Here is a 27,337-nt window from a genome sequence, read left to right on the forward strand (position 1 = left end):
TGAATTTTTCAAAAAAAAAAATTCTAAAATCGGTGCATAATTGCGTTCTAAATGTCATTTTGAACCTCGTTTTCCGATTTCACCCCACTGTGCGTCCTAACGGTAGGATGCCAACGTATGCGACATAGCTTGGCGGTAATTAATCAAAAATATAAACAATAAAAATCTAACCGAGACGTTGCGCTAGAAAGTTTTGCTCACGGAATTGAATAAGATGACGCTAGAAGTTAGCAAAAACTAAAATGTGCTCGCTCGCTCCATCAAATGAAGCCTCGGCTGAAATAACGTTGTATCAACACATATTTTGTTTCCATAGACTTCTATGTATATGAGTTTTCATTTCAACTGTTTCTCTATTCCGCGGAATTTCTGCGATCGAAAATTTAAAATTTGATTTTACAATGAAATGTGAAAATAGTCGAGGTTATTTATTTCCATTTTTTTCGCATCTATCCCAAAATCTAATTTAGAATTTTTTAAGGAGACGAATAGAAAATTACATTCGCTTAAAAGTATCGCCAATAAATTTCAATGAATAAAAATAAAAAGAATTAGGTTAGATCATCCAAAAATTTGGTCCTACACATATTGTAAAACATACAAATATAATTTCTCGTCTTTTCATGAAAAGAAAGGAAGGACAAACACTTAATTATTCGTGTAATTGTCATTTAAATATTTATTTTTAGTTCATTTAAAAAATAATTTAAATGGAATTTTTTAGTACAATTCCTGAAAATTATTTATCACTCATTTATTTATTTGATTATTTTAAAATATTATATTTGACATTACCGGTTCTCCATGTTTTACTCCAGCCTCTCTAGCCTTTTTTTCTTTCTTGCGTGCCATTCTAATAAACTTAATTTTCTATTTTTACCTTTGTTAAAAAAAACTTCAATGTTACACTTAGAAAGGTACATTTTCGAAATCTATAAACTCGACTATTTTGACATTTCGTTCCCCATTCAATTTTCGAATTTTCGATCACCGCGCTTCCTCAGAAGAGAGAAACAGTTCAAAAAAATTATATACATAGAACTTTATGGATACAAAATATGTGTAGATATAACGTTATTTCACACGAGGCTTCAAATCGTGAAAGTTCTATTTCGGGCGAACAAAGTATAAAGGTGCCACTTCTCGCGTTTAGATTATACGCGAGAAATAGCGCCTTCGTGCTTTGCTCCCCCGTGATAGAACTTTCATGATTTGATGGAGCGAGCGAGCATCTTTTAGTTTTGGCCAACCTCTAGTTTAATCTTGCTCAATTCCGCGAGCTAAAACTTTCTAGCTCTAATTTCTCGGTTAGCATTTTATTGTTTATATTTTTAGTTAATGACCGTCAGGTTGTGTGGCGTGCGTTGGCATCCAATCGTTAGAACGACTCGAAATAATTCCATTTATCCAATAGTATATTGCGCAACAGGGGCGAAAGGGGAAAATCACAAGAGTGCGAAATTAGCTGCCCGAGCGAAGCGAGGTTCGATAAGAGGGAGAATGGCTGCAGACAACTGCAGATAAAGTAGAATGTATATACTTTCGATACCGGTTACGGCGTGAAGTTACTTTTGCAGTCGCCTGTTTCTACTTTTCTAGTCTAGGGTTGAAAATTCAACTTTCGACTCGCTACGGGGACATCGAAAGTCAAATTTTCGATGCATTTGTTATTAAAATCCGATTTTCACGCAGTTCGAAACAAAAAAACATGCAAGAAGACGATGCTTTTTTCAAGACAACTTTTTGTCTGATTGAATGTAAAATTCTAACGTAGTCTTATATCGTTAAGAGTTTGTGAATCTATAATACTGAATTATTTTTGTTTAAAAATGTTTGCTTTTCGAAATTCAATGATGTTTGTTTAAACGAACCAATTTGCAACGTAAGGCGTTAAATAACATGACCCAAAACTATTGAAAATTCGAGATTTTTATTGATGATTTTTTAAAAATAATTTTTGTTTGAAAATTCCGATTTCCACTGACACACATAATATTTTCAATAATTCATTACATAATTTAAAAGTTTATATTCAACCGCGCATCAGTATTGAAAAGCGTGCATGTTTCTGAATTCATATAAGGGTTTTACGCTTCTTCTAATTAAAAGGAAATACTTCTAGATTTATTTCCGAAATTTTAAATTCATATAAAGTAAGTTTAAACAATGCAAAACCAATCTGACATTTTTAGATCTTTAGCTACGTATACCTCGAAAGGGAAATGGCTTAATGGTGTAATAATAATAATAATAATTTAAGTTTTTCTCAATCTTTTGGGTTATCCTTCATTTATAAAAAAATATTTTAAGTTCCAAAAATATTTTGACTATTCAAATACATATTTTATTTTCTGTTTTTTTTGTACACGTTTCAAACTTCAGGCTCATAACTTTTTGTCATATCATCCAACAATAGAGAAACTCAATTTTAAAAAATTTGAAATTCAAAAAAAAAATATTGTGTGTACCTCACACTACAATAATTAACAGAAGTAGCGAGAGGTGTTTCACCGTAATAAAATCGATACTCAGTTATAACAACCACGGCACGTTCTATCGAATCGAATAACTATCGGTGTCATGATGCCTGCAATATCTCCGATTGAGGATCGGGTCTCGCTTGCGGAAATTGGGAAAATGCAAAGGTTTTTCGGATATCTGACGTCCCATAGGGAGATTTGGAAATCTCCCAGATAAAGTAGGATACCACTTTTCGTTTCTGTGTTTGAAGTTATATTTTTGAGCAAAAATTACTCGCGAGATGTACACTTCTGTATCCAAGGCATTGGGAAATAATGTACCCTAATAAATAATAAATAATCTAAATAATCTGTTTTTCGACTGGTCGATATCTCACAAGTTTTAAGCACGATCGGGCCTGGTCAGCGCCCGGATGGATGACCGGTTGTGATGTTTGCTTAGTCGTGTTTTCACTGCCTTTAACTATTGCCGAGCGTGAGGTTTCGAAGTCTGGGAAGAATGCGGGCAACTTTCGATGCTATCGAATTTCTACATCCAAACTCGGCTGTCGGTTGTCTGGTTCTGGAATTTGGGTTTTCTGCGGTTATCCACTTCTATCAATAAAATTTTCTGGCGAATGCGAGCGCTTATAATTAATATCCGGCTGCAGAGGACAGGGAATTTCATAAATGTAGAAATCCGAGAAGAGTGGAGTGAAAAATGTAATCTTAATCTACTCAAATCTTTGTTACCAAATTTTCAGGGGGGGAGGGGGAGTCCGATAAATCTTTACGAATCCTTATACTTGAGGGGGGGGGGTCAACCCATTTTTTAACGTAAGCTTCCTCTTTCGTTTTACACTGCAATACGCTTTATTTCATTATTTGTTTAAAGAAACGAAAATCTTTGAAGTCACTTGAAATCTACAAAATACCTTATAATTATTTAACATTCAAAGAAATCTCTTACAATCTCTGAAAGTCAGTTTGAATCCTTGAAATTCTGTGAAATATTTTGAAATGGTACGCGATCCCTTGAAATAGCTTCAAAATTGGTTGAAATCTCAAAAATCCGTTTTAATCTTTCGATTCTCTTCAAATCCCTTACAATATATTAAAATCGAATAAATCCTTTTAAAAGTTATTTAAATTTTTTTAAATCTTTTAAAATCCTTTAAAATCCAGTGACTTATTTTGAAATATTTCAAAATGACCTAAATTCCTTTAAAATCTCTTTTAATTCCTTGAACTCAATGGAAATTGGTTTAAACTATCAAAAATTCCTTTAAAATCTGTCGAAATCCGTCGGTATATCCAAAAATCCTTTAAAATCAAGTATTATTTCTGTAAATCTGTTCAAGTTCCGTGAAATCCCTTGAAATCTTTTAAAATTTTGTAAATATTGATATTAGGAATATCATATTTCCCCATTATTTTTTTGTATTTAAAAACGATGTTGAAGTAACTTAAAGTTACTTGTTTTATTAATTATATTTTGAACAAATATTGCAATTGAAGTTTATCTTTTACAGTTTATTGATCTTATCAATTTTTTTTCCTATTACATTATTGAAATTTTTTGTTTCGTATTTATATTTTGTTTAATAATGATTGTGGCCTCCGTATCAGAAATCCAAATTCGAAACTTAAAACAAAATTGTGATGACATTTTTTGGGTCAAAATATCCTAGTTTTTAATGTAATCTTGTTGCCAGATTTCTTTCTTGGACAATAAATATCGATTATCGAAAATAAGCTTTCAGCCTGGAAAACCCTTGTGTCGAGTGTCACGAATCGATGTGATGCATTACCTCTGATAAAGAGAGGGACGACCTATATTATTACGTGACCGCAGGATCGATAATAATTGTTGCTGAAAGAGCGAGACTGAAACAAAAAAAAATTATATCAAAGTATTTTAAAAAACTATGGTTAAAAATTTATTAATTTAAAATTACCAATTTTTCATTTATTATTTTTCTCCGCCTTATTTTTAAATTTAAAAAAATACTTTGCTGCAATTTCTGAAAAACGACAGAAACTACATTACTGTTGCTCGAAAATATCCGATTATTTCTTGACCATATGTTTTTACCATAATGTAAATATTGAGAATTTATGTCATAATAGTTACGCACTTTCCAGCAAAAGATGGTTCCATTCCTTTTTTATTGAGGATGGCTTAAAGGCTCAAATCGGAACTTAAATTTATTTACATATTTAAAAAAAACTATAACTTATGAGAAATTATGCTAAGAATTGTGAAAGAAGCAAAATATCATTCCACGGGAGAAGTTTTTTGTTTTAAAGTGGTTTTATATCACATTTTATATACAAAAAACATTAACACTTTTTACCGTTTAGAGGCCTTGGAATGTCCATATGAGCAGTAGTAACTATTTTATAATACTTTTATGTAAGAAAAAAAGAGGACTTATGAAAAATATTTTACTGCTCGTCCCGAATATCGCGACGAAGATTCACTTCGTAAAAATTTAAGAACATACTGAAATTTGTACTATTTTTGCAATATCTTTTTAACTTATGTTCAGAATACCTTTATCCTGACTTTTTTGTAGAGAATTCTGATCTTGTCCAACATATATAATAATTGTTGTTTAGATATGATGGTATCATGTACGATATTTGAAACAATTAGTTTTTTCTCACAATATAAAGAAGATAAACTAGACAAAAGTAAATTTTGCGATAGAAAGAAAAAATGCCCGATCCCAAATTAAAATTATTTAATTTAGGTTTGGTCAGAAAAACTGAAAATAATTATATTATTTGGTAATAGCACTGAAAAATTCCTTTAAGGCATAATGAATACATTTTTTTTTTAATTTACCATTGCTCAAGTCAATTGAGAATTCTTAAATTTTTAATTAAAATTTTTTTTTGCAACGAAAAATAATGCGCTTCTTATTTTTGTTTGAGTAAAGTTTATTAAAATGTATAACCTTAGATGGGGAAAAGTAAGTGACACATTTTTTGTTGAAATATGATATTTAAAAAAAGGACGAAAAATGCAATTTTTTAAACCTGTACTCAAAGTTGCAAACAAATTTTCCTTTTTTTCTTCTTTCTAAAACTCTTTTTAATAAACTGAGAAATCATGTACATGCTTTTAAGTTTAGAACAAAAATCCATTTTTAAATAAGATCCTTAAAAATTCGTTTACACAGGATCCGTAAAAAATAGACCAAAATTTTGCATTTGAAACGCAAAAATATGTCAGTGTTTTCTTATATTATTCAGAAGAGCATACAAAAATAGAAAAATTTCTTTTTAACTTCAACCCAAAGAAAAATTAAAAGCAAATTTTTGTTCCATTGTACAAGAATTATTTTTAATTAAAAATTTGAAAATTTTCATTTGGCTTTCCCTGCGTTGAGAAATTTTATGAATTCGTTTAAAAAATTGTTTTATTTATTTCCAAACTCCTGTGGTCAAATTATATCTAAATATGTCAACAAATAATATTTAAAAATTTAGTTCATTTGAAACATCCTTTTATATAGAACCAATAATTTGTAATAAATATCAAGTTTGCTGACGTCATTTCAAAGTTTAATTACTGCATTAGAGTGCCCATTAATTAATTCGAATATCATCAAGTGCTAATACGACAGTTCATGCCCTTTAATTAATTTCACATTAACTGTAATATTTAACATGAAAGTTAAACAAAAATGATGCAGAAACTCATCACAACGATTTCCACAACTGTCGCCAGTTTGTCAGATTTGAATTAAAACTGATGTAGTACAAATACTGGTAGAAATGAAGCAGTGACAAATGGTTGGATTAGGTTAATTGAAATAGTGAAGTAATAACATGTATTGCCGTAAATGCAGCTGAGTATAGAATGCAATCGTGAGTGGTCGCTTTACCGCCAGTTACTTCGTCGCGTAACACGAAGGTATTATATCACATTTAATTATCACGAAATAGAATTCAAAGCTTATATAGAACGCATTCTAGAATTTGAACTTTACGTTAAATAAATCTTTAACTAATTTACTTTAACCCTGACTTACCTGGCTTCGTGTAAGCTGCTGTTAAATTTAGAAAAACAAACACAAAAATCCCGATAAGAAGTGTTAAATGCGAAGTTCAAGCACAATTAAGCACTTAATATATTAGCATTCGTGCATTTTACAACAAACCCTGATTTTCAGTCCAGTTTCAGGGTTTTCGTGCAAATATCTTTGTATTTAATTCAGGGGGATCTAAAAGTAAACGGTTAGGGCTGCCTGAACCGTTTCCACTTAAAATTGCACAATATTGCGAAATATACTCGACTGGGTACTCGCGGACTGCGGTCCTTCCGAGGCCAGAGTTGCAACCGCTTTCTCCCGGACCTTTAAGAAACTTCTGGGGCCAGCAGTTCTAGGAAGGCTCAGAACTGCGGGACTGAAATCGAGAGTTTGGTGTATTTTCTCCTTAGACGCTCAAAAACTGTTAAAATAATAGTAGATATGATTGAAAATTCACAACTGTGTACTTTTATATTTTTTTTGTGTCTTATGATTATGTCGCTTATACATTTTTGTTTTTTATCCTTAATTAATCAATTCCGTTTTAATGGACTATCTCTAGTTTAAAGGATCATGGCATAATAATATGAGTGTGATTTTTTTGAAAACACGTTTTATTGACTTAAAAATTCTCTAAAGCTATACGGAACATTATGGTGAAAAGATATATCCAAATACGAACTGGGAGGGGGTTTTTATCTTGATAAACTGTGATTAATCATTCCAACATATAAATCTATATATTCAATTAAATTCTGTTGTACTAAATAATTAAAAATGCACATAAACGAAATATTGTGTCTAGAAGTAATATTGTAGTATTTTAAAAAGAATATTTTTAAGGAAACGATTATTTCAATCTAATTTTTCACTTTTCAGTCTTCTATTCTCTCCAGAAAAAAATATCCCGCTAAATAAATGCTGACAGAAAAAAATTCAGAGGTTCTGCATGTTTTTCCCACCACAAGCACGTTTCGAGCTATAGAGTACAATATAATAGTTACGGTTTTTCCGAATTTTTCAACTTATTTTCAAATTTTCAGTTACAGAGAAACAATGGTCAATTAAATCTAACAGAAATGATTATTTTAATAATTTATTATTATTTATAATAATATTCTCTTAGGATAATGCTAGAAAATTGCGTTTTTCAAATATTTTAATTTTTGTCCATTTTTCACTCAGCGCGAGAAAAAAACATAAAACGTAATTGTTCAAACAAATTATTATTTTTTATAACTATGTTCTACAATAGCAATGCTCAATAGTTACGGCTATTTTTAAATGTTCTACTCTTTGTTAACTTTTCACTCAGAGTAAGGTTATAATAAAAAGAAAATAGCAAACCTATTTTTTTAAACAATTTACAGTAATTTTTAATAATATTATCTATAAATAATTATATAATACTTTGTTTTTTCTGAAATATCCAACTATTTCTCTACTTTTTATTTAAACAAAGGTGAAAATTAGTAAAATTTAACAAACATAATTGTTAAAAAAAATTTAATGTTTAAAACTAACTTCTCCTATAGTAATGCTAGCCATTCGCAGTTTGAAAAAAAAATTTAATCAGAATACATATTTTTATGATATGAATTATGTGAAAAATCAATAGTCTTTGAAGTAGTAACTAATTAGTTACTACTTCAAAGACGTTTTGTTTAATTTAATATTTATATTTTATATTTTTTCATGACCTTTCTAGCATTTCTTTAAGAGGAGATAGTTATTACCCATAATACGATATTTAAAAAATTTCATTCGGTAACTTGTATTAATTATCTCCACACTCTAAGTAAAAAGGGGACAAAGAGTTGGAAATTAAAAATCAACCATAAATTTCTAACTTTATTTGAAGATAATATTAATAAAATCAATAATTAGTTGTTTAAAAGTTTATATTTGTTTAGCCTCATTAACTGATACCCTACTCTAATTGAAAAGTAGACCAACAGTAGACAATTTTTAAAAACTGCAACTTTGGGGCATTATTCTAAGAGAACATTATTATAAATAATAACAAATGGTTTGACTAACTATTTCTGTTACATTTGATGATCAATTATTGTGAGCGGAATCTTATTAGCCTCAGTGTAGACAAAGTGAAATATTAAATCGAAGATTAATAATCTTTTGACAGCATAATTAAATGGTTGAAATTGGATTTTAAATTAAGTATAAATATTTCATTATGTTAAAAAGGAAATGTCTTTTACTTGATACAGGATATTATTGGATGTTCGTTAATTTTATTGCCTTAAATAACTAAAAAACATTACATTTAAAAATCCTTAACTTTAATATCTGTTACTGAGACATTTTCAAATTAATCATTAGCATGAAGTATTAACTTCTTCTCACAAGTTAATAGAAGGTTTGAAATACGAATTGAATTAATTTTATATATAAATCGACATAGACTCTCATAATTAAATTAATTTATTTATAGAATTAGATATTTCAGAATAATGCAATTAAAAAATGGTTTTAAATTTATTTTCAATCCAGTCAGAAATGACGTTTCTATTTTCACAGATTCTGGAATGACACCTGACGTAGTAACTAGTTCTGCTAATAATAAAGATTCGTTTAAATTCACTTATTTAATTTAAAAAGCATTTTTTTGCAAGTAATAAACTAAAATACAGGAACTGTTTTTTACACCTATTAATTTTAATATTTTATTTACAAGAGTTATTTTTCACAGAAAATAAAATCTAGATTGTAGTTTCTTTATCAGCAAGTTCCATATTACTTGATTCACGTGGGGTCCATTACACAAAACTTGAACGCTAATATACATACTTGATATGTAACCAGAAAACCTATTATCTCAAAACTTGGTTGACTTTATTAAAATAAGATTACTTTCTTCGTCTCTTGTCGTTTACCATATAATGAGGGTGGCCGCAGGCCAGGAAAAACCTGGAAAGTCAGATAAAAGTCAGGGAATTTGTTTAGTTGGGGAAAACTCGGGTAAAAATGCTTCGACTTGAGTTCAACTTGAATGCCCCCAATCAATACATGCTGAAGTCAAAAAATTCGACTTAAACATCTCTCATTTTTTAGACAGAGCCAGACTTCAATTTATGTCTTGGAGACAAGCTTCTATGGCTTGAAGACATACAGTTATTTCTTGAGTCGAATTTTTATGACGCCAACACAAGAGGTTCATAACTTCGAGTGTACACCTGTCCTTACAAAAAAGGTCATTCTGACTGTCATAAAAGGTAATCTTTGTTAATAATAAAACCATCTTGTATATTTTTATCAAACATAACTAACTTAATAACTAAAAATGCTGAAAAAGATTCGACCATCTCAGCCAAGACAAGGCTCGCTCGACTCAACTTTGAGACGCAGCCAGACATCGATGTCTTGGAGACTAACTCAAGAAATAACCAAGTCGAACTGAAGTCCCTTTTTCAACCACTTTTTTAAGATAAAGCAATTATAGTAACTTTTTAAAATGAAAAGATCATTTTAGTCACTTTTCTTCAAATACTATAACTTATTGGTTAACTGCTATTGAATTTTAGGTCTCTATCTCTTTCTGAATTTTCTTTGAATTCGAATTTAATGTAAAGCGTTTGAACATCTTCGGGTATTTTAAAAGATTCTGAACAATTTTCAAAAGATTTCAAAAATTTGCAGGGATTTTAGAGGATTTCAGGGTTTATATAAAACATCCAAGGAATTTTGAAGAGTTCTATAATAAAGAGTTTTAAGGTATTAAAAGATATTTCCAAATACTTGAAATATTTTACAGTATCTTAAAGGATATCAAGACATTTTCCAGAGATTCAAAATTTGTAAAGAATTCACTCGAATTTTCATCTGTAAGGTTTTAGGATATTTTAGAACATTTTATAAGATTTGTGAGGATTTCAATCATTTTTAAGCGATTTTAAAAACTCTTAAAGTATTTTCATAATTTTCCCAGGATGTTTTATAATATTTTAATGGAATTCAAAACACTTATTTAAGAGAATTGAGGTATTTGTAAGGAATTTAAATATATTTTACAGCATTTGAAATACCGTGGGGTATTTTTCATATGCTTTAATTATTTAAAGTTATTAAAAACGAATCTACAGAAATGAAAAAAATTCCATATAATTTTTAAGAGCTTTAAAAACTTTGAAAGTATTTAAAATATTTCAGGGTATATTAAATTATTCCAAGAAATTTCTAACGAATTTCAGTAGTTTGAACGCTTTTCTAAGAGTTTAAAATGTTTTATGGTATTTTTAAAGAATCCGAAGAATCTTCTAAAGATTTAAAACGTTGCAAGAACTTTCCTAGACTTTCAATGAGTTTAAAAAATTGGAAAAAAATTTTAAAATATTTTAAGGATCTTCATAGGATTTCCGAGGATTTTAGTGATTGGAAGGAAATTTAAAAACTCTCAATGTATTTTAATAGACTATTGAGAATTTCAGGGCACATCATCAAATATTAAATAATTCTATGGGATTTTATAATATTTGAATGGGTTTCAAAGAAGTTATTTGCTACAAGTAAGGGATTTTCTATGATTCGAAAATATTGTTAAATATATCTTATTTTATTATATAAATTATTTTATCATGAATTATTTTTAAATTATTTGATTTCGCTCAATTTCTTTTTAAATTCGACTTAATTTATTCGATTTTCCCATTTTTTTAGCTTTTGTATAATTGATCCTAAAGTTTTTTTAATTCACTTTGAATTCTTAGACATCTTATCAAATTCTTTTGAAATACTCTAACATTTTTATAAACTTATATTAAACCTACTCAATCCAATGAATTTCTTCATATTTTTGAACCGTTTTTAATTAATTTGAATTTAACTTTAATTGCTATGAAGTATTATGAATTTTTACTGAATTCGTTCAAATTTATCTCAAATTGTTATAAATTTAATTGAATTCTGTTAATTCTTTTGAATTTAAACGAACTTTAGTCACATTAATTCAAATTCAATAATGTTATTAAATAACTTAATAATTGTTTATTATTTAATTTGTATAGGTCACTTTGTCACTCTTCTTGAGTAAATTAAGATGAGAATAATTTATTTGAAATTTATGAATTAAAAATTCTTTTATTTGATTTATAAAAGATTCTTTATTAAAAATTGCACAATTATAGAAATTTGATCTTTGACTATTAATAGTCAGGGAAAATGCAAAATTAGAGAAAAATCAGAGAATTTTTCAACATGAATTTTCGCAATCATCGTGTTTAATATAAATGTAGATTTTCACAAATTTAGTATTTAAAACTGGAGAAGAGATCGCTTAAATGTTGTTTCTTTTCTTTTTTCAGAGTCAGGTCACGATTTGCTTCAGGCTGCTGTCTCAATCCTTGACGACAAAACTCAATATTTCGACGATGGTTTGGACAGTTTTCCAGCCTTTGGGTTTCGCCCAGGTTCGGAAGTTAAGCAACCATACAGGCTCTACCTTCCTGAGAAACTTTCGGCCGAATTCACTTTGGTAGCGACTTTTAAGCCGATGTCCAATAGACCAAGCTATCTTTTTGCAGTTCTTAATCCCTTCGAAACTGTCGTCCAATTGGGGATTCGCATTTCGGTAAGTAAATTTTTGAATTCTAAGTTTTTATCTCATTAAATCTTTCATCATATCTACACGTTATGAAATCCATTCCTAAGCTTTTGTGGCGATTTTAAAATGAATGTTAGAATATTTCAAAAATTTTAGCCAATTTTAAACTTCAAAATTCTATAAACAGATTTTCTATTTGATCTAAAAAACTAGATTGAACCAACTTTCACTGGAAATAGGCTTTGTCAACCATTTTTAAATTGAATGCAGTGTCACTCTGAAAAAATTAATTATATATTTTAATTATATAAATACTAGATTTAATTATTTATATTTATTATAATTTATTTAAAAAATTTATAATTAGCTTTTGCAGAATTCAAAAGAATTTAGGATATCTTTAAAGATTCTAAGGAATTTAGCGGGGGTATTAAATCGATATGATATTTAAAACAGAAATCCCTGAAATTGTGATGGGTAAAAAATAATTATAGCTCATGAATCATGGATTTGTATTATTATTATTTTTATCGAAATGTTAGACTTGAAGTCGTAAGTTTCAGTTGCGACTTTTGGGGATGATTCAAACTTGCAAATTTGACATTTTATCTCTCTTTCACTCCAACGCATTTCTAACTAACTGACTACCCTGATAATGTTCACGATTGGTTTGTAGGTGTTATGAACAAGAAGCAGTTTTTGATGTGAGCTATACAAAGTCGAACTTCACAGAACCTATCTATACTTCAAATAGAGAGTATGAGTGAGTTTTAAAGTCGGTCAGAATACAGTTCTTCGATTGCACATTCAATCGATTGGAGTCAATCCAAACTTTTTTGAAGCCTTTCAAACTATTTATCCCCTGATAGAGTTCTTAGTTGAAAAGTAGAAAAAATCCTTGCCAAAAGAAAATACCGTGCACTTAAAAGGGAACATTTTTTGGAAAACCATCATTAAACCTATTTTTCAATGAGGTGTTTTGTTGTCCCAACATTGACTGTTGACACTATTACACAATTTTTTTCAGCGATGACACTATTTCATTACTATTAGTCAAAGGAGGCACCGCGCGCTTACAAAAAGGATTTCGTAGCCTATTAGGAACTTAATCCAGTTGTTCAAACCTCTCCCTCCCAAACTTTCTTTCCCTTACACACCTAAATTCTCCTACGATATCTATTCTACCTTTAATGCTACCCATTTCCCAATTTCCTCCTCTACTTCCAACTCTCATGGCTTTCCCAGAAAACACTCACCTTTCCCTACTTCCCTTCCCAAGTCCTTATTCTTCCTGCACTACTCTGCCCCATTTCTAATCATTTTCTCTGCTTCTCCTCAATTATACTCACTTATCTTACTTCTCCTGTCCAATTCCGCCTACTGCCTTCCACTTATCTCCACTCACTTCTCTGCTATTAACTTCTTCATCACTGAATCTTTCACTTGTTTCCCTCTCTACATCTATTTCCCTTAAACTCATTTCCCTAAAGGCCCCTACTTTCCCTACTTTAATGCTCTCATTTTTCCTCACATTCTCTATTTCATTTCTCTCGTGTCCTCTCACTTCCCATACTTTCCACCACTAATGCTTACGCCCCCTCCACTACATATCCTCATTTCTAACATTGTCTCCTACTTCTCCGCAATTATACTTACTTTTCCCACTTTCCCTTTATAGGTTTGTCTACTCGTTTGTCTCGTTTTCTTTTACTTTCTCTACTTCCCTGCCACTCATTTCTCCTACATTACCTACATACTCTCTCCTGTTTTTCCAGTACTAATTCCCCTAATTTTCCTCCTCCTATTTCCCATAGTTCATCTCCACTCATTTTCACATACCTTCCTGTCACTTCCCCTCCATGGAAAAAAGTGTGGCTAACGAATAGACTCCCGAAAAAAAACCATAAGTGTTTCTTCTGCCCAGGGGTATGAAACTCTAAAAATTACACTAATACTACTGTTATCTGAAATTTCTTGTCATTAAGGGTCAATATCCGACTTATAATCCACCTAGCTTGTTTTCTGCGTAGATTGACTATAAAAACGTATCTACCAATTTAAAAATAAAAATTTAAAAACATCTCGACGGATTTTTAAAAATTTAACATCCCAAAGATTCAAAAATGATTCCAAAGTAAGAAGCGTCGGTTAGAAAAAATTTAATTGCAAGAAACATAGTTAAAATTAATGTTTTTTGTGTGATTTTTTTAATTTTTTCAATAAAAAATAATGTTTTTCATTTGGATTGACGTCAGTTCTAATATTTTAGTTCCTAAAATCATAGAAAAACTATTTTTTTCAGATATCTGATTTTTGACACGACAACTACCTTAAATGTGTTTTATTGTTGCTTCTCAGAAGAGCAGATTTGATATTTACAACCTAGAAAAAACCGGGAATTTGGTGAACGAAAATTAGTAGACACCCTTTAACACAACGACAATAAACGAGTAATTAATAGCCTTAACTAATTTTGGACATTGCGCGCCAAAGTTACGAGCAGCGACAATAAAATCAAGCGCTTTATCGTAGAGAATCGCCCTAATGATTAATTTCAAGAGTAGTTAACTCCTCGTCATCAACTATGTAAACTTGTCTCCATTTCATCAAAACGCAAACTACCCTACTTCAATAACAACGCTTTGTCTTCCTCAGGACGGACCAGCATCCAATCAAAATGTGTCTCTCGTCTATACAAATTCAGACCAGCATTCCCACTCTGAGGATGTCGCTAAGTTTACCGTACCCAAACTGACAAAGAAGTGGTCGAAAATTGTTATCAAGGTCTCTGTAACTAATGTTACTCTTTACCTCAATTGCCACGAAATGGCAAGTCAAAAAGTTACCAGAATCCCTCAGGAATTGGTCTTCGATACTGCAAGCACTCTATACATTGCTCAAGCTGGACCACACATCCAGGGGAAATATGATGTAAGTCAACAAATTTTATTTTTACCATAATTAATCTTGATGCTCTCATAACAGATATTCTGAGCGAACTTTATCATTATGATGACATGGAGAATTTACACCCTTCTGAATTTTTTCTGGATTCATACTCCTCCTAGTAATAGGTGATTATTAAACTTGTAATATGCTAAAATAATAAAATCTTTTCAACTTCCGGTTATATCAGGCGGTAGAGTCTAGAGTTTGTAATCGGAAAGTCCGGGATTGATTCCTGCCGTCGGAATTTTTTGCCACCTTTTTTTCACTATAATTTTTATTTTTTTAATTTTCTAAATTGATTTAAAGCCAGTCAAGATAATAATGTTTATCATTTAGAAATTATAAATTTAAAATAGGTAAATTTTTCAATACCACTGACCCTTCATTCAAAATTCAACATTTTTGAATATTTTTATTAATATTCTTATAAATAAAAATAAAATTGAAAGAAAACATCCATTATAAGGAGCAGTGAACGTTTTATTAAAAGTTACGAAATTACAATTTTGTAATCGTTGGCACATTGCCAAAGAAATTTAATATATTTCTTTAGCAACTTTTTTTAATTGAAGGCGCAAAATTAAAAGCAGAAAGCCCAAATATAATTTCTTCAACATATTGAAACAAAAATATTCTGAAATATTAATAATATCGTTAATCAAATCTTAACTTTGTAATTTCTTGAAAAAAACCACTTGTTATCAATTTTTCGTAAATTGAATTTCAGTCACTTCTTAAAAAATATTCCGGAAATACTTTTCCTTCGATGAGATTTGAATTTGATGCCCCAACAGTTTGTATTGTGTACGGAAAAAATGTTCCGGAAATGAAAAATAGAAGTTTTATTCTAAATTCATGCTAGATAACGGGTTTTTATATATTTTTTTAATGTAGATTTTTTTCGTATTAAATGAGTGACAAATTTTTAAGTGTTTTTGAACAAATTTAGGATGATTCAAATGATATTTTTTTAAAGAAATTTCAATTTACTGTAAATCGTAAAAGTCATGATTTTTGTTATTAAATTTTGTTTTAAATTTCTTTAGGCGAATAATTTTTTTTACAATTTGTTTCCTATCAAATCATGAAAAATTTATATTTTCTAGAACAAATGACAAAAATAATGAGTGTTAGAAAAAATCTTTTTCTAAAGATATTTTTTAATTGTTTAAACAATTTTGATTTGTTTAAAATCTTGTTTATGAAAAATCATAACAATTAAGGACTTTCTTAGAATAATGCCATTCTAAATAAATTTAAGTAATAATATTTTCAGTGTATGGCATTAAATTGCTTAATTAACTTTTCCTATAAACTTGTATACAAAATTATTGTTTGCTTCAACAATAGATTTTTCTCCACCTTCGAACTATACAGTCAAAAGTAAATGATTTGTAATTTTTGAAACAACTAATAATATAATGAACCAAAAATATTGCTCCTTCCATTCATTAAGCGCTTAATTAGTTCGAAAAAGTACCAAATTTTTAAGATTTCATGGGAACGAGCCAACCAATGAAAATTGTTTTAAAAAATGAAAAACATTTCAGCAAAAAATATTCACCCGGAAGTTTATCAAGCATGTCATTAAATTTAAAAATAAGAAAATCTTTAATTTAAAATGAAAACAAGAATTAAAACAAATACCATTTATAAAAAAAGTAAAATTAAATAAAAAATTCATGCAAATTTGTCACTCATAGAAAAGAAAAAAAATCTTGAGATAATTACAAAAAATCCCGTCTTTATCATGAATTTTACATGAAAATTATAGTGCGAATTTTTCGGGGAATATTTCGGGCACATTAAAATGGGGTTAGAGTGAAAAAATATGAAGTGAATAACTTAAACAATATTTCTTGAACATTTCCAAATTATTTATTGATATTTAATTTCGAAAAAGTTATAAGGAAGATGACGTTTTTCACCCTTTTCCGAAAAATAAGCTTTTCCCATTGATTAAGTAAAACTTTCGATATCTGGATATGTGAGTTTAAAAAAATCCAATGGAATCAATCGACCTTGTCTGTGGTTTTACTCTTTTACTCTTTCATGAAACTATAAATAAATTATTTGGAATTGTTTGTGGAAATTAAACAATTGTATGGTATGAAATAAAAAACATGATTTCAATTTGTGTCTGAAAATTAAACAAATCTATTAAAAATTTCGAAGTCCTGATAATTATAGATTTCGTCGGAATATCTGTTTCAGTTTGCAGAAAAAATAATATATCCTATTCTACAAACGAGTCTCGCTACACCCAATTGCCAAATGAGGAAATTATTGGGGTAGAAAAATAAATGCTGCTTTAAAAATATAGCCACAGAGAAATAAGTGAAAATCTAGGTTAGAATTTCAAACAAGCAGGTAATTTAAGCACACTTGTTTCACACGAGGTTCTAGTATCTATTGTTGACTTTTTCGGTTTTTTTTCTACAAAAAAACACCTCTCTGATCGAAGTTAACAACAATGGACTCCGAAAGGCGAAAAACCTTTATTTCGCAGTTGAACGAACAGAAATTGACCTTCACGAAAGGCTTTGCAACTGGCATCGCCGGAGGAAAGGAACGCGATTCTGTGGAAACTTAATTCGGAGGCAACCTGGTCTCGAATTTCCATGAAACTCTATTACCGAAACGAACCGCTGACGATTGCATTTCCTTTCTCGGCAGGTAATATATGCACAAGGCGAAATCACGTACAATATGCTGACACATATGGTAAATTAGACTGTCAGACTTTTTTCGGTGAACTAACAAAAAATCGCGTTTTAAAGTTGTTTTCGTACTATGAATTTATTTTTCGCGGGAAGTTATTTTTAAATGAAGGATTGCAATTTTTTTCTATGGTTTTTTCCAAAAAAGTTGAGTTTTTAATGTTTCATCATGCATTTATATGAGTCTGACATGTAAGCGTATTCTCGTGTCGTTTTAAATGATTAAGTCTTGGATAAGTTTTGGACCAATTGGGACATGTGGAAGTTATTTTTTTGCTACTACAAGATGATTCACTGTTTGTTCATGAAAGCAAAGTTTGTATTTTGGAATGGGAGGACGAAGAGGAGGAGAAAAATGCTGTTAATTTAATTATCAGATGCTTAGTCCATCTGTTGGAAGCTCAAAAACTGAGTTGAGCCGTTTACATTTTAAGCAAAATAATCAAAGTGAGTAGACGTCTAATTTCTAGAAGGTTCTGGAAGGTTCCAGGTGACGTCATGAAATGGTGTTGCTCAACTATGAGTAAAAAATGTTACGCAAACAGCTTTAATGTTCTTTATTATCTCAATTAGTATGGTTATGAGAAAAACAAGGATGATTTCTGGCTTTATTACAATTAATACATTTCATTAAAACACATATTTCTTTATTTATTTATTGCGCAAAAAATTCAAGTGTAGAGTTGTAATTTGATATGACTTCAAGTATGAAATTAGGTATGAAATCCTGTTTTTGCTAAACATTTGACTGCTTTCTTCCTTACAGATAATACATTCAATTAAAAGATTCCGGTCATTATTTAGTGCGCAAATAACTCATGAAAAGTATTCTTTTATCATTTAGAACATTCTAGAACTTTGAAAGTTTGAAACGAAGAGGTATATATATTATTAGACACAACGAAACCAACCTTAAGGACATCGAGACGATTCCACAACTAAAGTGGTTCGTGTATGTGCTAAGTTTCTAGAATATTTTAGATGTAGTTTTGCTAAATTCCTACCTTATCGACATTTATATAAGAGAGATATAACCCTAAATTAATTTCTGAAAAATGTGCTGTATAATTTTATGACGTCCTCAAAGAATTTTTTAAAAACTTAGCATGGACAAGAACCACTGTAGTTTTAGAAAGCTCTTAAATCGGTTTCGCGTTCTGTCATAATACATCTTTTCATTTGTTTTTAAGTTCGAAAAGGTTCTAGACTGCAGGGGAACGTTTTTTATAAATTATTCACGCATTAAATGAAGACAGGGATTTTTAATTCTAAAAACTTGGCAAAGACACGCACTACTTCAACTATACAACTTTCTCCATGTCAGTGACTGTGTCGGTAACCAAATCTATCATTGCAAACCCCTTTACTCATCCACTTATTATGTAATTGTAATCAGTGACAGTTAAGGTTATTATTAATAATTCCGTAAATTATTTGTTATTTTTTGAGATCTTGTTCCATAGGCAGTTACGCAAAATTATTTTTTAATTCTTAATGTGCTATCCGTTAAGTTATTCGTATTCATCCAATAAAAATGAGTAATTGTTTAAGCAATCTCAAAAAAACTGCACTATTAGGTAATTTTTTGTCTTACACACTTGTTTCTTTTGTCGCAATCAACTGTAAATGACTGACTGCTTAATTTTTTAGGGCATTTCGATGACAAAAAATGATTTTTTAAACCAATCTTTATCAGTTTTTGTATTTATATGTAAAATTATACCTTTTTCACAAAATGAACAGCCAATTAGTAATTACTTTTGCGCTACAAATTTTGATCGCTATGAAAAGTAATCTAATTAAGAAATGCATTATTTGAAAATTTTTCAGCATTCGAACTATGGTCTTTCACATTTTCAACTTTTAATAACAACTTTATTACAATTTTTTAAACACTTTGGTAAATATTCAATATTTGTTTGCTATTTACATTATTATAAACAAATTTTCTCTTTTGTTGCCTTCCTTAATTAAAAACTGTATTTTGAATGCAGATTATACTGCAAATTATTTAACAATAATTCCTTGATATAAGTTGATAAAAATTGATGATTTATTTAAGAAACTTAATTACATGTTCAAATCCTATATTATATACTGTGTACGTTTACTTTACTTCAATTATTAATAAGAATAATAGTAGCGGATGGTTATCGAAACGTCTTCAAAAGTACAACAAAATATTATTAACAGTTGATTACTTTAAAGCAAAAACTTCAAAATGCGAAAATGGTCAAAAAATGAAGGCTAATTAAACTTGTTGAAACGATTATAAAATCTAATATCAAGAATTTACAGCTAAATAATCCGTTTTTATGAATCTGTTTTTTAAGAGTTTTCGATTTTATGTTTATTTTTCCAAATTTATTAGTTTTTATAAAGAAACATGGATTTCTTATTAATAAAACAATTTAATTAACTTTTTTTAAATTTCGTAATGAATCTTCTATATAAGTCTGTTAGATGGAATTTTTCTTCCCATCTTCATGAATTTCGCAAAAAATTCCGTCCAGTACAAATTTAGAAGTATAATCAACATCGTTTGAAGAATAAAATTTTTCTAAGTAATTCGTAAAGGAATCCAAAATTCTTAATTTAATACGGTGAGAAAATTACCAAAATTTTTAGAATGTATTGAAACAAAAAGGGGAAAACTTGGCTAGGTTTTATATTTTTTCAAAAATAATCTTGCTTGGATTTCATTTTGTAACAATTTAATTCATTCTTCAAGTTTCTTTAATTTTTTAAATTTAATTTAAAAATGTAGATAAATTTGAGAATCAATTGAAAAACTTTCATTTCCGAATCTATGTTGATTGTGGAAATAAATTTGTACTTGGCTGCATTTTTTGCAACGTAAATATTTTTGATGAGATAGATTTTGAATAAAAATGAGGCGATACCTCACCAAAAATATCTGCGTTACAAAAAATGCCGTATGTAAAAAGTCTTCATTGCATATCAAAACATTTTCTGGAATAAAATCCTTTAAAAATCTATAATAACAGAAAAAAAGTATAGAAACTTCATGAGTGTATTGAAAGGAGAAAATTGATTAAAACTGGGTGAGACTTTTTCTTTTATTTAATAATGATAATAATCTCAGGAATTTCTTCAAATTTATAAAAAATTTCGGATATCATAACATTTAAAAATTATATTTGATGCCAAAAGAATTAATTTTTCCAAAGTAAGCGTTTCTGTCATGGGGAATTAAAGGCTCATAAAATTCAATATCTTTTTACAACCATGTAATATTTTTTATGAGCCTTTAAAACCCCTATGAAACTAAATGTCATGCTGTGAATCGAATCTATAAAGCAGTTATTGCGGTAGTCAAAAATTCATGAATCTACCTTTAAGGTAACAAATTTCGCTTTTCGGATATTGCCTATACACCACTATGAATATAATTCCTCCCATAAATGTTGATTCTCAAAAATTCTCCATAAAAGATGGTAAAATATCCTGAATCAAAAATACTCCCTGCTGTAAAATGATCTGGCATGAGCTTGAATTGCGGATAATAACACGTATCAAAATTCGCTATAACAAAGTGAGTCACGATTGTATAAATATAAAGCTGCGGTCCATTAAACCCGATTGCTAAATGCGTATTAATAAAATCTGAATGAATGACAGGGTCGACGGGGAATAAATAGGAAAATTCGCGGCGATCAGCGTCGCATTAAAGTGGAAAAATAATGAAACGAATGTTACATTGGCCGCGACCGATCGCTGAAAATCGTTTCGGATTGGCTGGCTCGCACGTGCGTTTAAGTGAGATCGGTGAAGCCAGGATTTATGGATAAGCATATTTTCCACGCGTGTTGCAGCGGCTCGCTCTGATTTCCAGTTCCTGTCAGCGGTATGGAGACTCGCTCTAAATGGTCCCACGTTGCGAAGCTCTCTAATTTTCACCGTTTTTCGTTCAGCCCCGCACGGTTATGTAAATTGAGCTTTAGCGTGTATCGCTGGAAATGCATCTCTCTTGCATTTATATATCCAGCCCAAAGTACCCTGTCTGTATCGACAGTTTCAATGATTACCAGTGACATATCGCCTTTTCACGATTCAAATGGAAACAACAACTTTGCCTGAATCGACCTCATAAAATTCAGAATGTTCAGATTCTAATATATTAGGTAGGAGATCGTCTAAAGTCGAATTTTTTCGTTTTTTTAACGTTCCATCTTCTACTTTGTTAAAAAATATTTTTCTTTTTTTTTATATTTAAGAAGAAATATTAAGAGGTAACTCTCCACGCCATAACTAGTCCAGAGCATACAAAGAATACAGTTAAAGATATTATTTATATTTTAAAGGAATCTGTATTATCATCATGGATAGTTACCATCAATCAGTTACCTTCAATAAAATAAAATACTTATCGTCATTACAAGCTAGATCAAATAGATAGGAAATAATTCAGGTGTAACATTTTAGGATGCAGTTAATGTAAAGGAATCTGTATTATCATTAGGGATAATTAGCATTAATCAGTGTAGATATCTTTTTCACCCACGTGAAAATAGAAATCAATCTATCGATCAAGTTAACTCTTCAAATAACAGAAAATACTTAACGTGATTACAGACTAGATAGAAAATAATTTTTTTTTAAATTTGTAAGTTTTTTGAAAAAAAAGATCGATACTCATGCTTCATTGGGAAACGAACCAAAAAGCTTTCGATTACCGGTCAGATGCTTTCCTATTCAGCTGTTAGGGAAATCGAAGGAAGAATCTTCTTTCAGAAATACACGCTATCTCAAGCAAGGTTCTATGGTTCGATTCTCAGTGGAGCGAAGATATCAGAAAAAATTTCATTAAAAAAATATTTATATTTTGTCCATAAGAGTATAATTTTCTAATCTTTTTAAATGAAATTATAAAACAAATAATTGAAACTCATATCAAGAAATCTTCATTTTCTTTCCATCAAGTTTAAGTCGAACGTTAAAACCAACGTAGCCTTTCGTAGACCCCCTGACCCCCTTCTACAAAGAGACTGGATTTAATAGAAGCTCCCTGATAAACGCTGAAAGTGATATTATTTTTAGAGACAGTTTACAATTACATAAGCAATATTCATTTAATTAAGCAATTTTATCCCCTTGTAAATCTTAAACAGGTACGTGATCGTAGTTTTTTCAAATCTTTTACACTATGTCGCTTATTTTGCAGTATTTCATTATCTCAGAACTTATACTATAATTTTTCAAAAAGAATAATTTTTTTTAGTTTCTTTGTAGATAGTTATTTTTAGATCGATTTCATTGAGATAAAAACATATAATGATTTATTTGCGACATAGTGTGGAATATTCGAAAAAAACTTTTTCTCCATCTTTACTATGAAAAGGAGCAAGTGATTGGAAAAAATATTGTGTAAACAATTGAAAAGTTGTTAAACATACTTTAAAACTGATTGCTTATTGAATAAAAATAATTAATGTTGAGAAAAATACCGTCTTTAGCATGTTTTTAACATAAAACTGCTTCAGTTACAATACTTCTTTTTTGCCATAAAACGAAAAAATGTTGGAGGCATCGATCACCAAAAATTGAAAGTCGATTTTTTTACTATCGTAGTATATAACTCACATCTAAAAATCACTATAATATTAGTATTATTAAGTGACATTACCATGATTACGCATGATTTTAATTTTATTATTATTTTGAAATTTAAGATTTTTTTTACCTCGTGAAAATGCTTTGAATTTATTTATCATAGAAACTATCTTTCTTATATTGCAGATGAAATTCTGACTATAAAATTCCAGGAATGAAAGTGCATGTGCCGTTTAACAAGATTAATTAAAATGAGATTACAAATTTTCGTATCCTAAGTCCGATAATATTTTCAAGCATTTGTTTAGCAAATAAAATGAAGAGCAAATTCTTCAATAAATAAAAAATACTTTATAAATAAATTGGTATTAATATATAAATTTGTATTTAAAAAAATGTAAAACTAAGAAAATTCACTTGTAGATCTGAAACGTCTTAGCGGAAAATCTAAACAGGTTTTTAAAGATATAATAAAATTTGTAACAGGATTTTTTCTCTGAAAGGGAGAAATTTAGACGTTAATGTTTGCAAACATCCAAAATTAAAATTCGTATTAGGCACCATATCGAAATTTTATGAATACATTGAATTGAAATTAAATTAGCAATTATTAAAACTATAATCTATAGTTTTACAACTGAAATAGCCAAGTAAACGTTAGACACTGGTTATTTTAAAGTAGATTGTTTATTGTCTAGCTAGACAACGCTATATTCTAACATAACGGTTTAATTTTAAAATATCATACTTAGAATTTTCTAATCCACTAAAAATTCACTTTTATCTTTCTATGGCGTATCGCCTCCGCTTCTGTTATCAAAGGAAAGAATTATTCGCAAGTTGCTTTGTGATTTTTATTTTTTTATTTATTTAATTACTTCTATTTTGTTTTGTGAGTAAAGCAAATAAACAACCAGTGCCATCCAATTTCTCATATTGAAAAATTAATAACAATGTAAATACTGAATTGTGGATTTTAATTGGACAGCTACAAATGTTAACTGAATTTTTCTCATGCTGAATTTACTTATAATTGTTTTTTATTTTTTACTGTATATCAGTGGACACAATCGTATCAATCTTACTTTGAAATATTTAGTATGAAATTCTTTAATCAGTAAATAAACAGAAAATTAGAAAAATATTACAGTGCCTGACATAAATGAAAAATTAAATTTTTGAAAGAGTTTTTGAATGTACAAAATGGATTTAACGTCAATAAGTTATTCTAGGCTGCATATAGAATATTTCATTTACTAACGAACTTTTTTCAAGAAAATCTTCTTTGATTAACGTAATTTCATAGTCTAACTTTAGTTTCACTGGATTTTAAATTGTCCTGCTGGCCACACTTTTGAAGAAGATATTTTCCCTCTTTTTAGGGATTAATAAAAGATAAATTGACTAATAAAAAACTTATTATCAAGCAGTTTCTACTTCCAATATATTATGGCAAGTAAAGGTGCTGCACGAAGCTAGGTGGAACAAAAAATTACAAAATCCTTCGGAAATCGGCTTACGCCTAGAGAAGAGTAAAAGTATTCTGAGTGAGAATAGAAAGCTCCTTTTTTTGCGTATTGGTTGTCAAGAGGAACTAACTTGCGTTCGAATAGTAAAACCATTCCTATGGGAGGTCTTATCGCCTCTTTGCGTCAGTTTACTTCGTCCATCTCCATTTCCCTAGTGATTTTCCTTGAGTTTTGATGTCTTTCACGCTAACAGTTCCAGATATAGACAGAGAAAAATCCTTTTAAGGCTAACGCAAAATTGTCCGCACTTTACATAAAAATTTGATCTTCTTCTTTATATAAAGAAATGTAGATCTCTCCCGTTCTTCGTTACAATTCATGGCACAAATCTTCAAGTTCTCAAATTCTTTTCTTTATTTAATTTGATAAACGCCGAAAATAAAACACATAACAAACATAAACAGACCATTTTAACAAACTTCACAGCCAAAACGATGTTTGAAATAGGAGAAATATAGGGTGATATTTCACTAGAATAGGAGAATAATAGGGGAATAAATTATTTTAAATAAAAAACAAAGAATCCAACGTCTTAGTTTGGGCAACCACTATAAAATGTTCCTATTGCAATTTGAAAAAAGATAACAATTTTTCTAAAAAGAAAAGAAAAAAAAATATTATGAACAAAAAAAGTGGGAAAAATGAGAAGGCAACCACCCAAATCCCCTTCTTCCTCTATTTATTTCGTTATTTTAGACGTTATTTTATTTAAAAAAAAAAGTTTTCATATCTTTCTCATTACCCTGTCGATATTTTTAATTACGCTTTAACGAGTTATTTCATCGTCAGCAATATTACGATGAAAACAGGGTTCTTAAAATGAGATAGTCGAGAATTTTATAGCAGATATTATTAATGACTCGACTCAGAATTAAAACTAAGTAGACGAAGGGAGGCCTTACACTTTACGAGTTTACTTTCTTATTTCATAGATTTCATGCAGTCACCATAGACCTGATTTCCCGATAAAATGAAAAAACCTCTTTCTCTGTAATGAAAATAATCAGCTTACCGACATTTTGCAGACTGTTTTCAGTTATTCAGTTTCACGACTTTTACGTTTCATTAATATGAACCTACAAAATGGAAGAAGATTGCAATATTCACGTCGACTCTTCTCTAATCCTCTTTACAAGAACCCATAAACTCTCTGAAAAAACTTTATTTCATAAAATAATTAAGTACCAAAGTAATTCTATGATAAAAAGATAAAAAATTACATTTTTTTAAACTTTCTTATAAATCCTATAAAAGTTTTAAATACTTTTTAGTACTTCTTTTATATTCTTATCAGGGGCTGTGCATAAATTACATTAAACCAAAAAGACACATTTTCAACAAAATTGTTAAATCCTCAACAAAAAAGAATTTATTCTCAACCATTCTATAAAACAATTGCATTTTTACAAAATGATCAAATTTATAAAAAAAAAACGATGAACTTCTCACCAAGAAGATTTTCTACTAAGAAGATTAATTTTCTACAAAAAGAACGCATTTTTAATAAGATACAGTGAAACTCTTTTATACCGCCGATTTTAGGGCCGACCTTGAGTGTGAATTAACTCATTGTAGCCCGCTCCGCTTTTGTTTGTTCACGCTTGACTGCTTGCCTGAGCGACAACCGCAGAACCCGCGGCCCCCGCGCAATTCCTGTTATACCTACCTACGGCGCGGCTTCAATTCTCGGAATGGCTATAGAAGGGAGGGCTATTGAAGTGTTTCACTGTTCATACATTTTTAAACAAATTATTATTTTAATTATATTTGAACAAATTATATAAATTTGTTAATAAATAGTTTTAACAAGTTAAATTTTTAACCCGAATAAATACATTTTTAACAGAAAACTTAATGTTCAACTAAATAGTTAAACTTTGAAACAAATAGTCAATTTTTTACTTTAAAAAAAATTAATTTTAATGAATAAAAAACAATATTTCCACCAAATTGTTTAATTTCAGAAAATTAATTTCTATACAAAAGAGTGAATTTTCAAAACACTAGTTCAATTTTCGTCCAAAGAGATAACGACCTTTTTTAACGAAATATATGAATTTTTAACTAAGAAATAGAATAGTTAAACTGTCAGTTTAAAAAATGAATGTTTGATTTTAAAAAATACTACTCAAATGTTGAATTTTCAATTTAAAAAATTGAATTTTCTACATAATGGTTAAATTTTCAACGGAAAAGTTCATTTTGACCAAAAGGTTGACTTTTCTAACAAATAATTAATTTTTCAATCTACAAAATAATTAAATTTTTACCTGGAAAAAGGAAATCTTAAATAAAGTAGTTCAATTTTAATACTAAAAAGCTAAATTTTCAACCAAAAATGTAATAGTTGATATTTCAACAAAAAATAATTTAAAAAAAAACAGAGGCATTTCCATAATTCGAACCCTATATAAATGATAAAATTGTTTGTTTATATATCTAAATACTTATTATCATGAACACATTTTATTTTTTCAAACTAATTTCACTGAGAAGCCACTTTTAT

General features: G+C 29.3%; 1 protein-coding gene across 1 annotated transcript in view; it reads left to right on the plus strand.

Moving 5' to 3' along the window:
* The window catches only part of LOC117170239 (collagen alpha-1(XVIII) chain-like), a 611,475-nt gene that overhangs the window by 290,216 nt on the left and 293,922 nt on the right, over window positions 1–27,337 (plus strand). The window contains 2 exon segments of the mRNA XM_033356868.1: window positions 11,821–12,086; window positions 14,715–14,990. Of these exon segments, the coding sequence (XP_033212759.1) occupies window positions 11,821–12,086; window positions 14,715–14,990 (542 nt within the window).

The sequence above is a fragment of the Belonocnema kinseyi genome, chromosome 3 (genome assembly GCF_010883055.1).
Source record: "Belonocnema kinseyi isolate 2016_QV_RU_SX_M_011 chromosome 3, B_treatae_v1, whole genome shotgun sequence".
Taxonomy (NCBI): Eukaryota; Metazoa; Arthropoda; class Insecta; order Hymenoptera; family Cynipidae; genus Belonocnema; species Belonocnema kinseyi.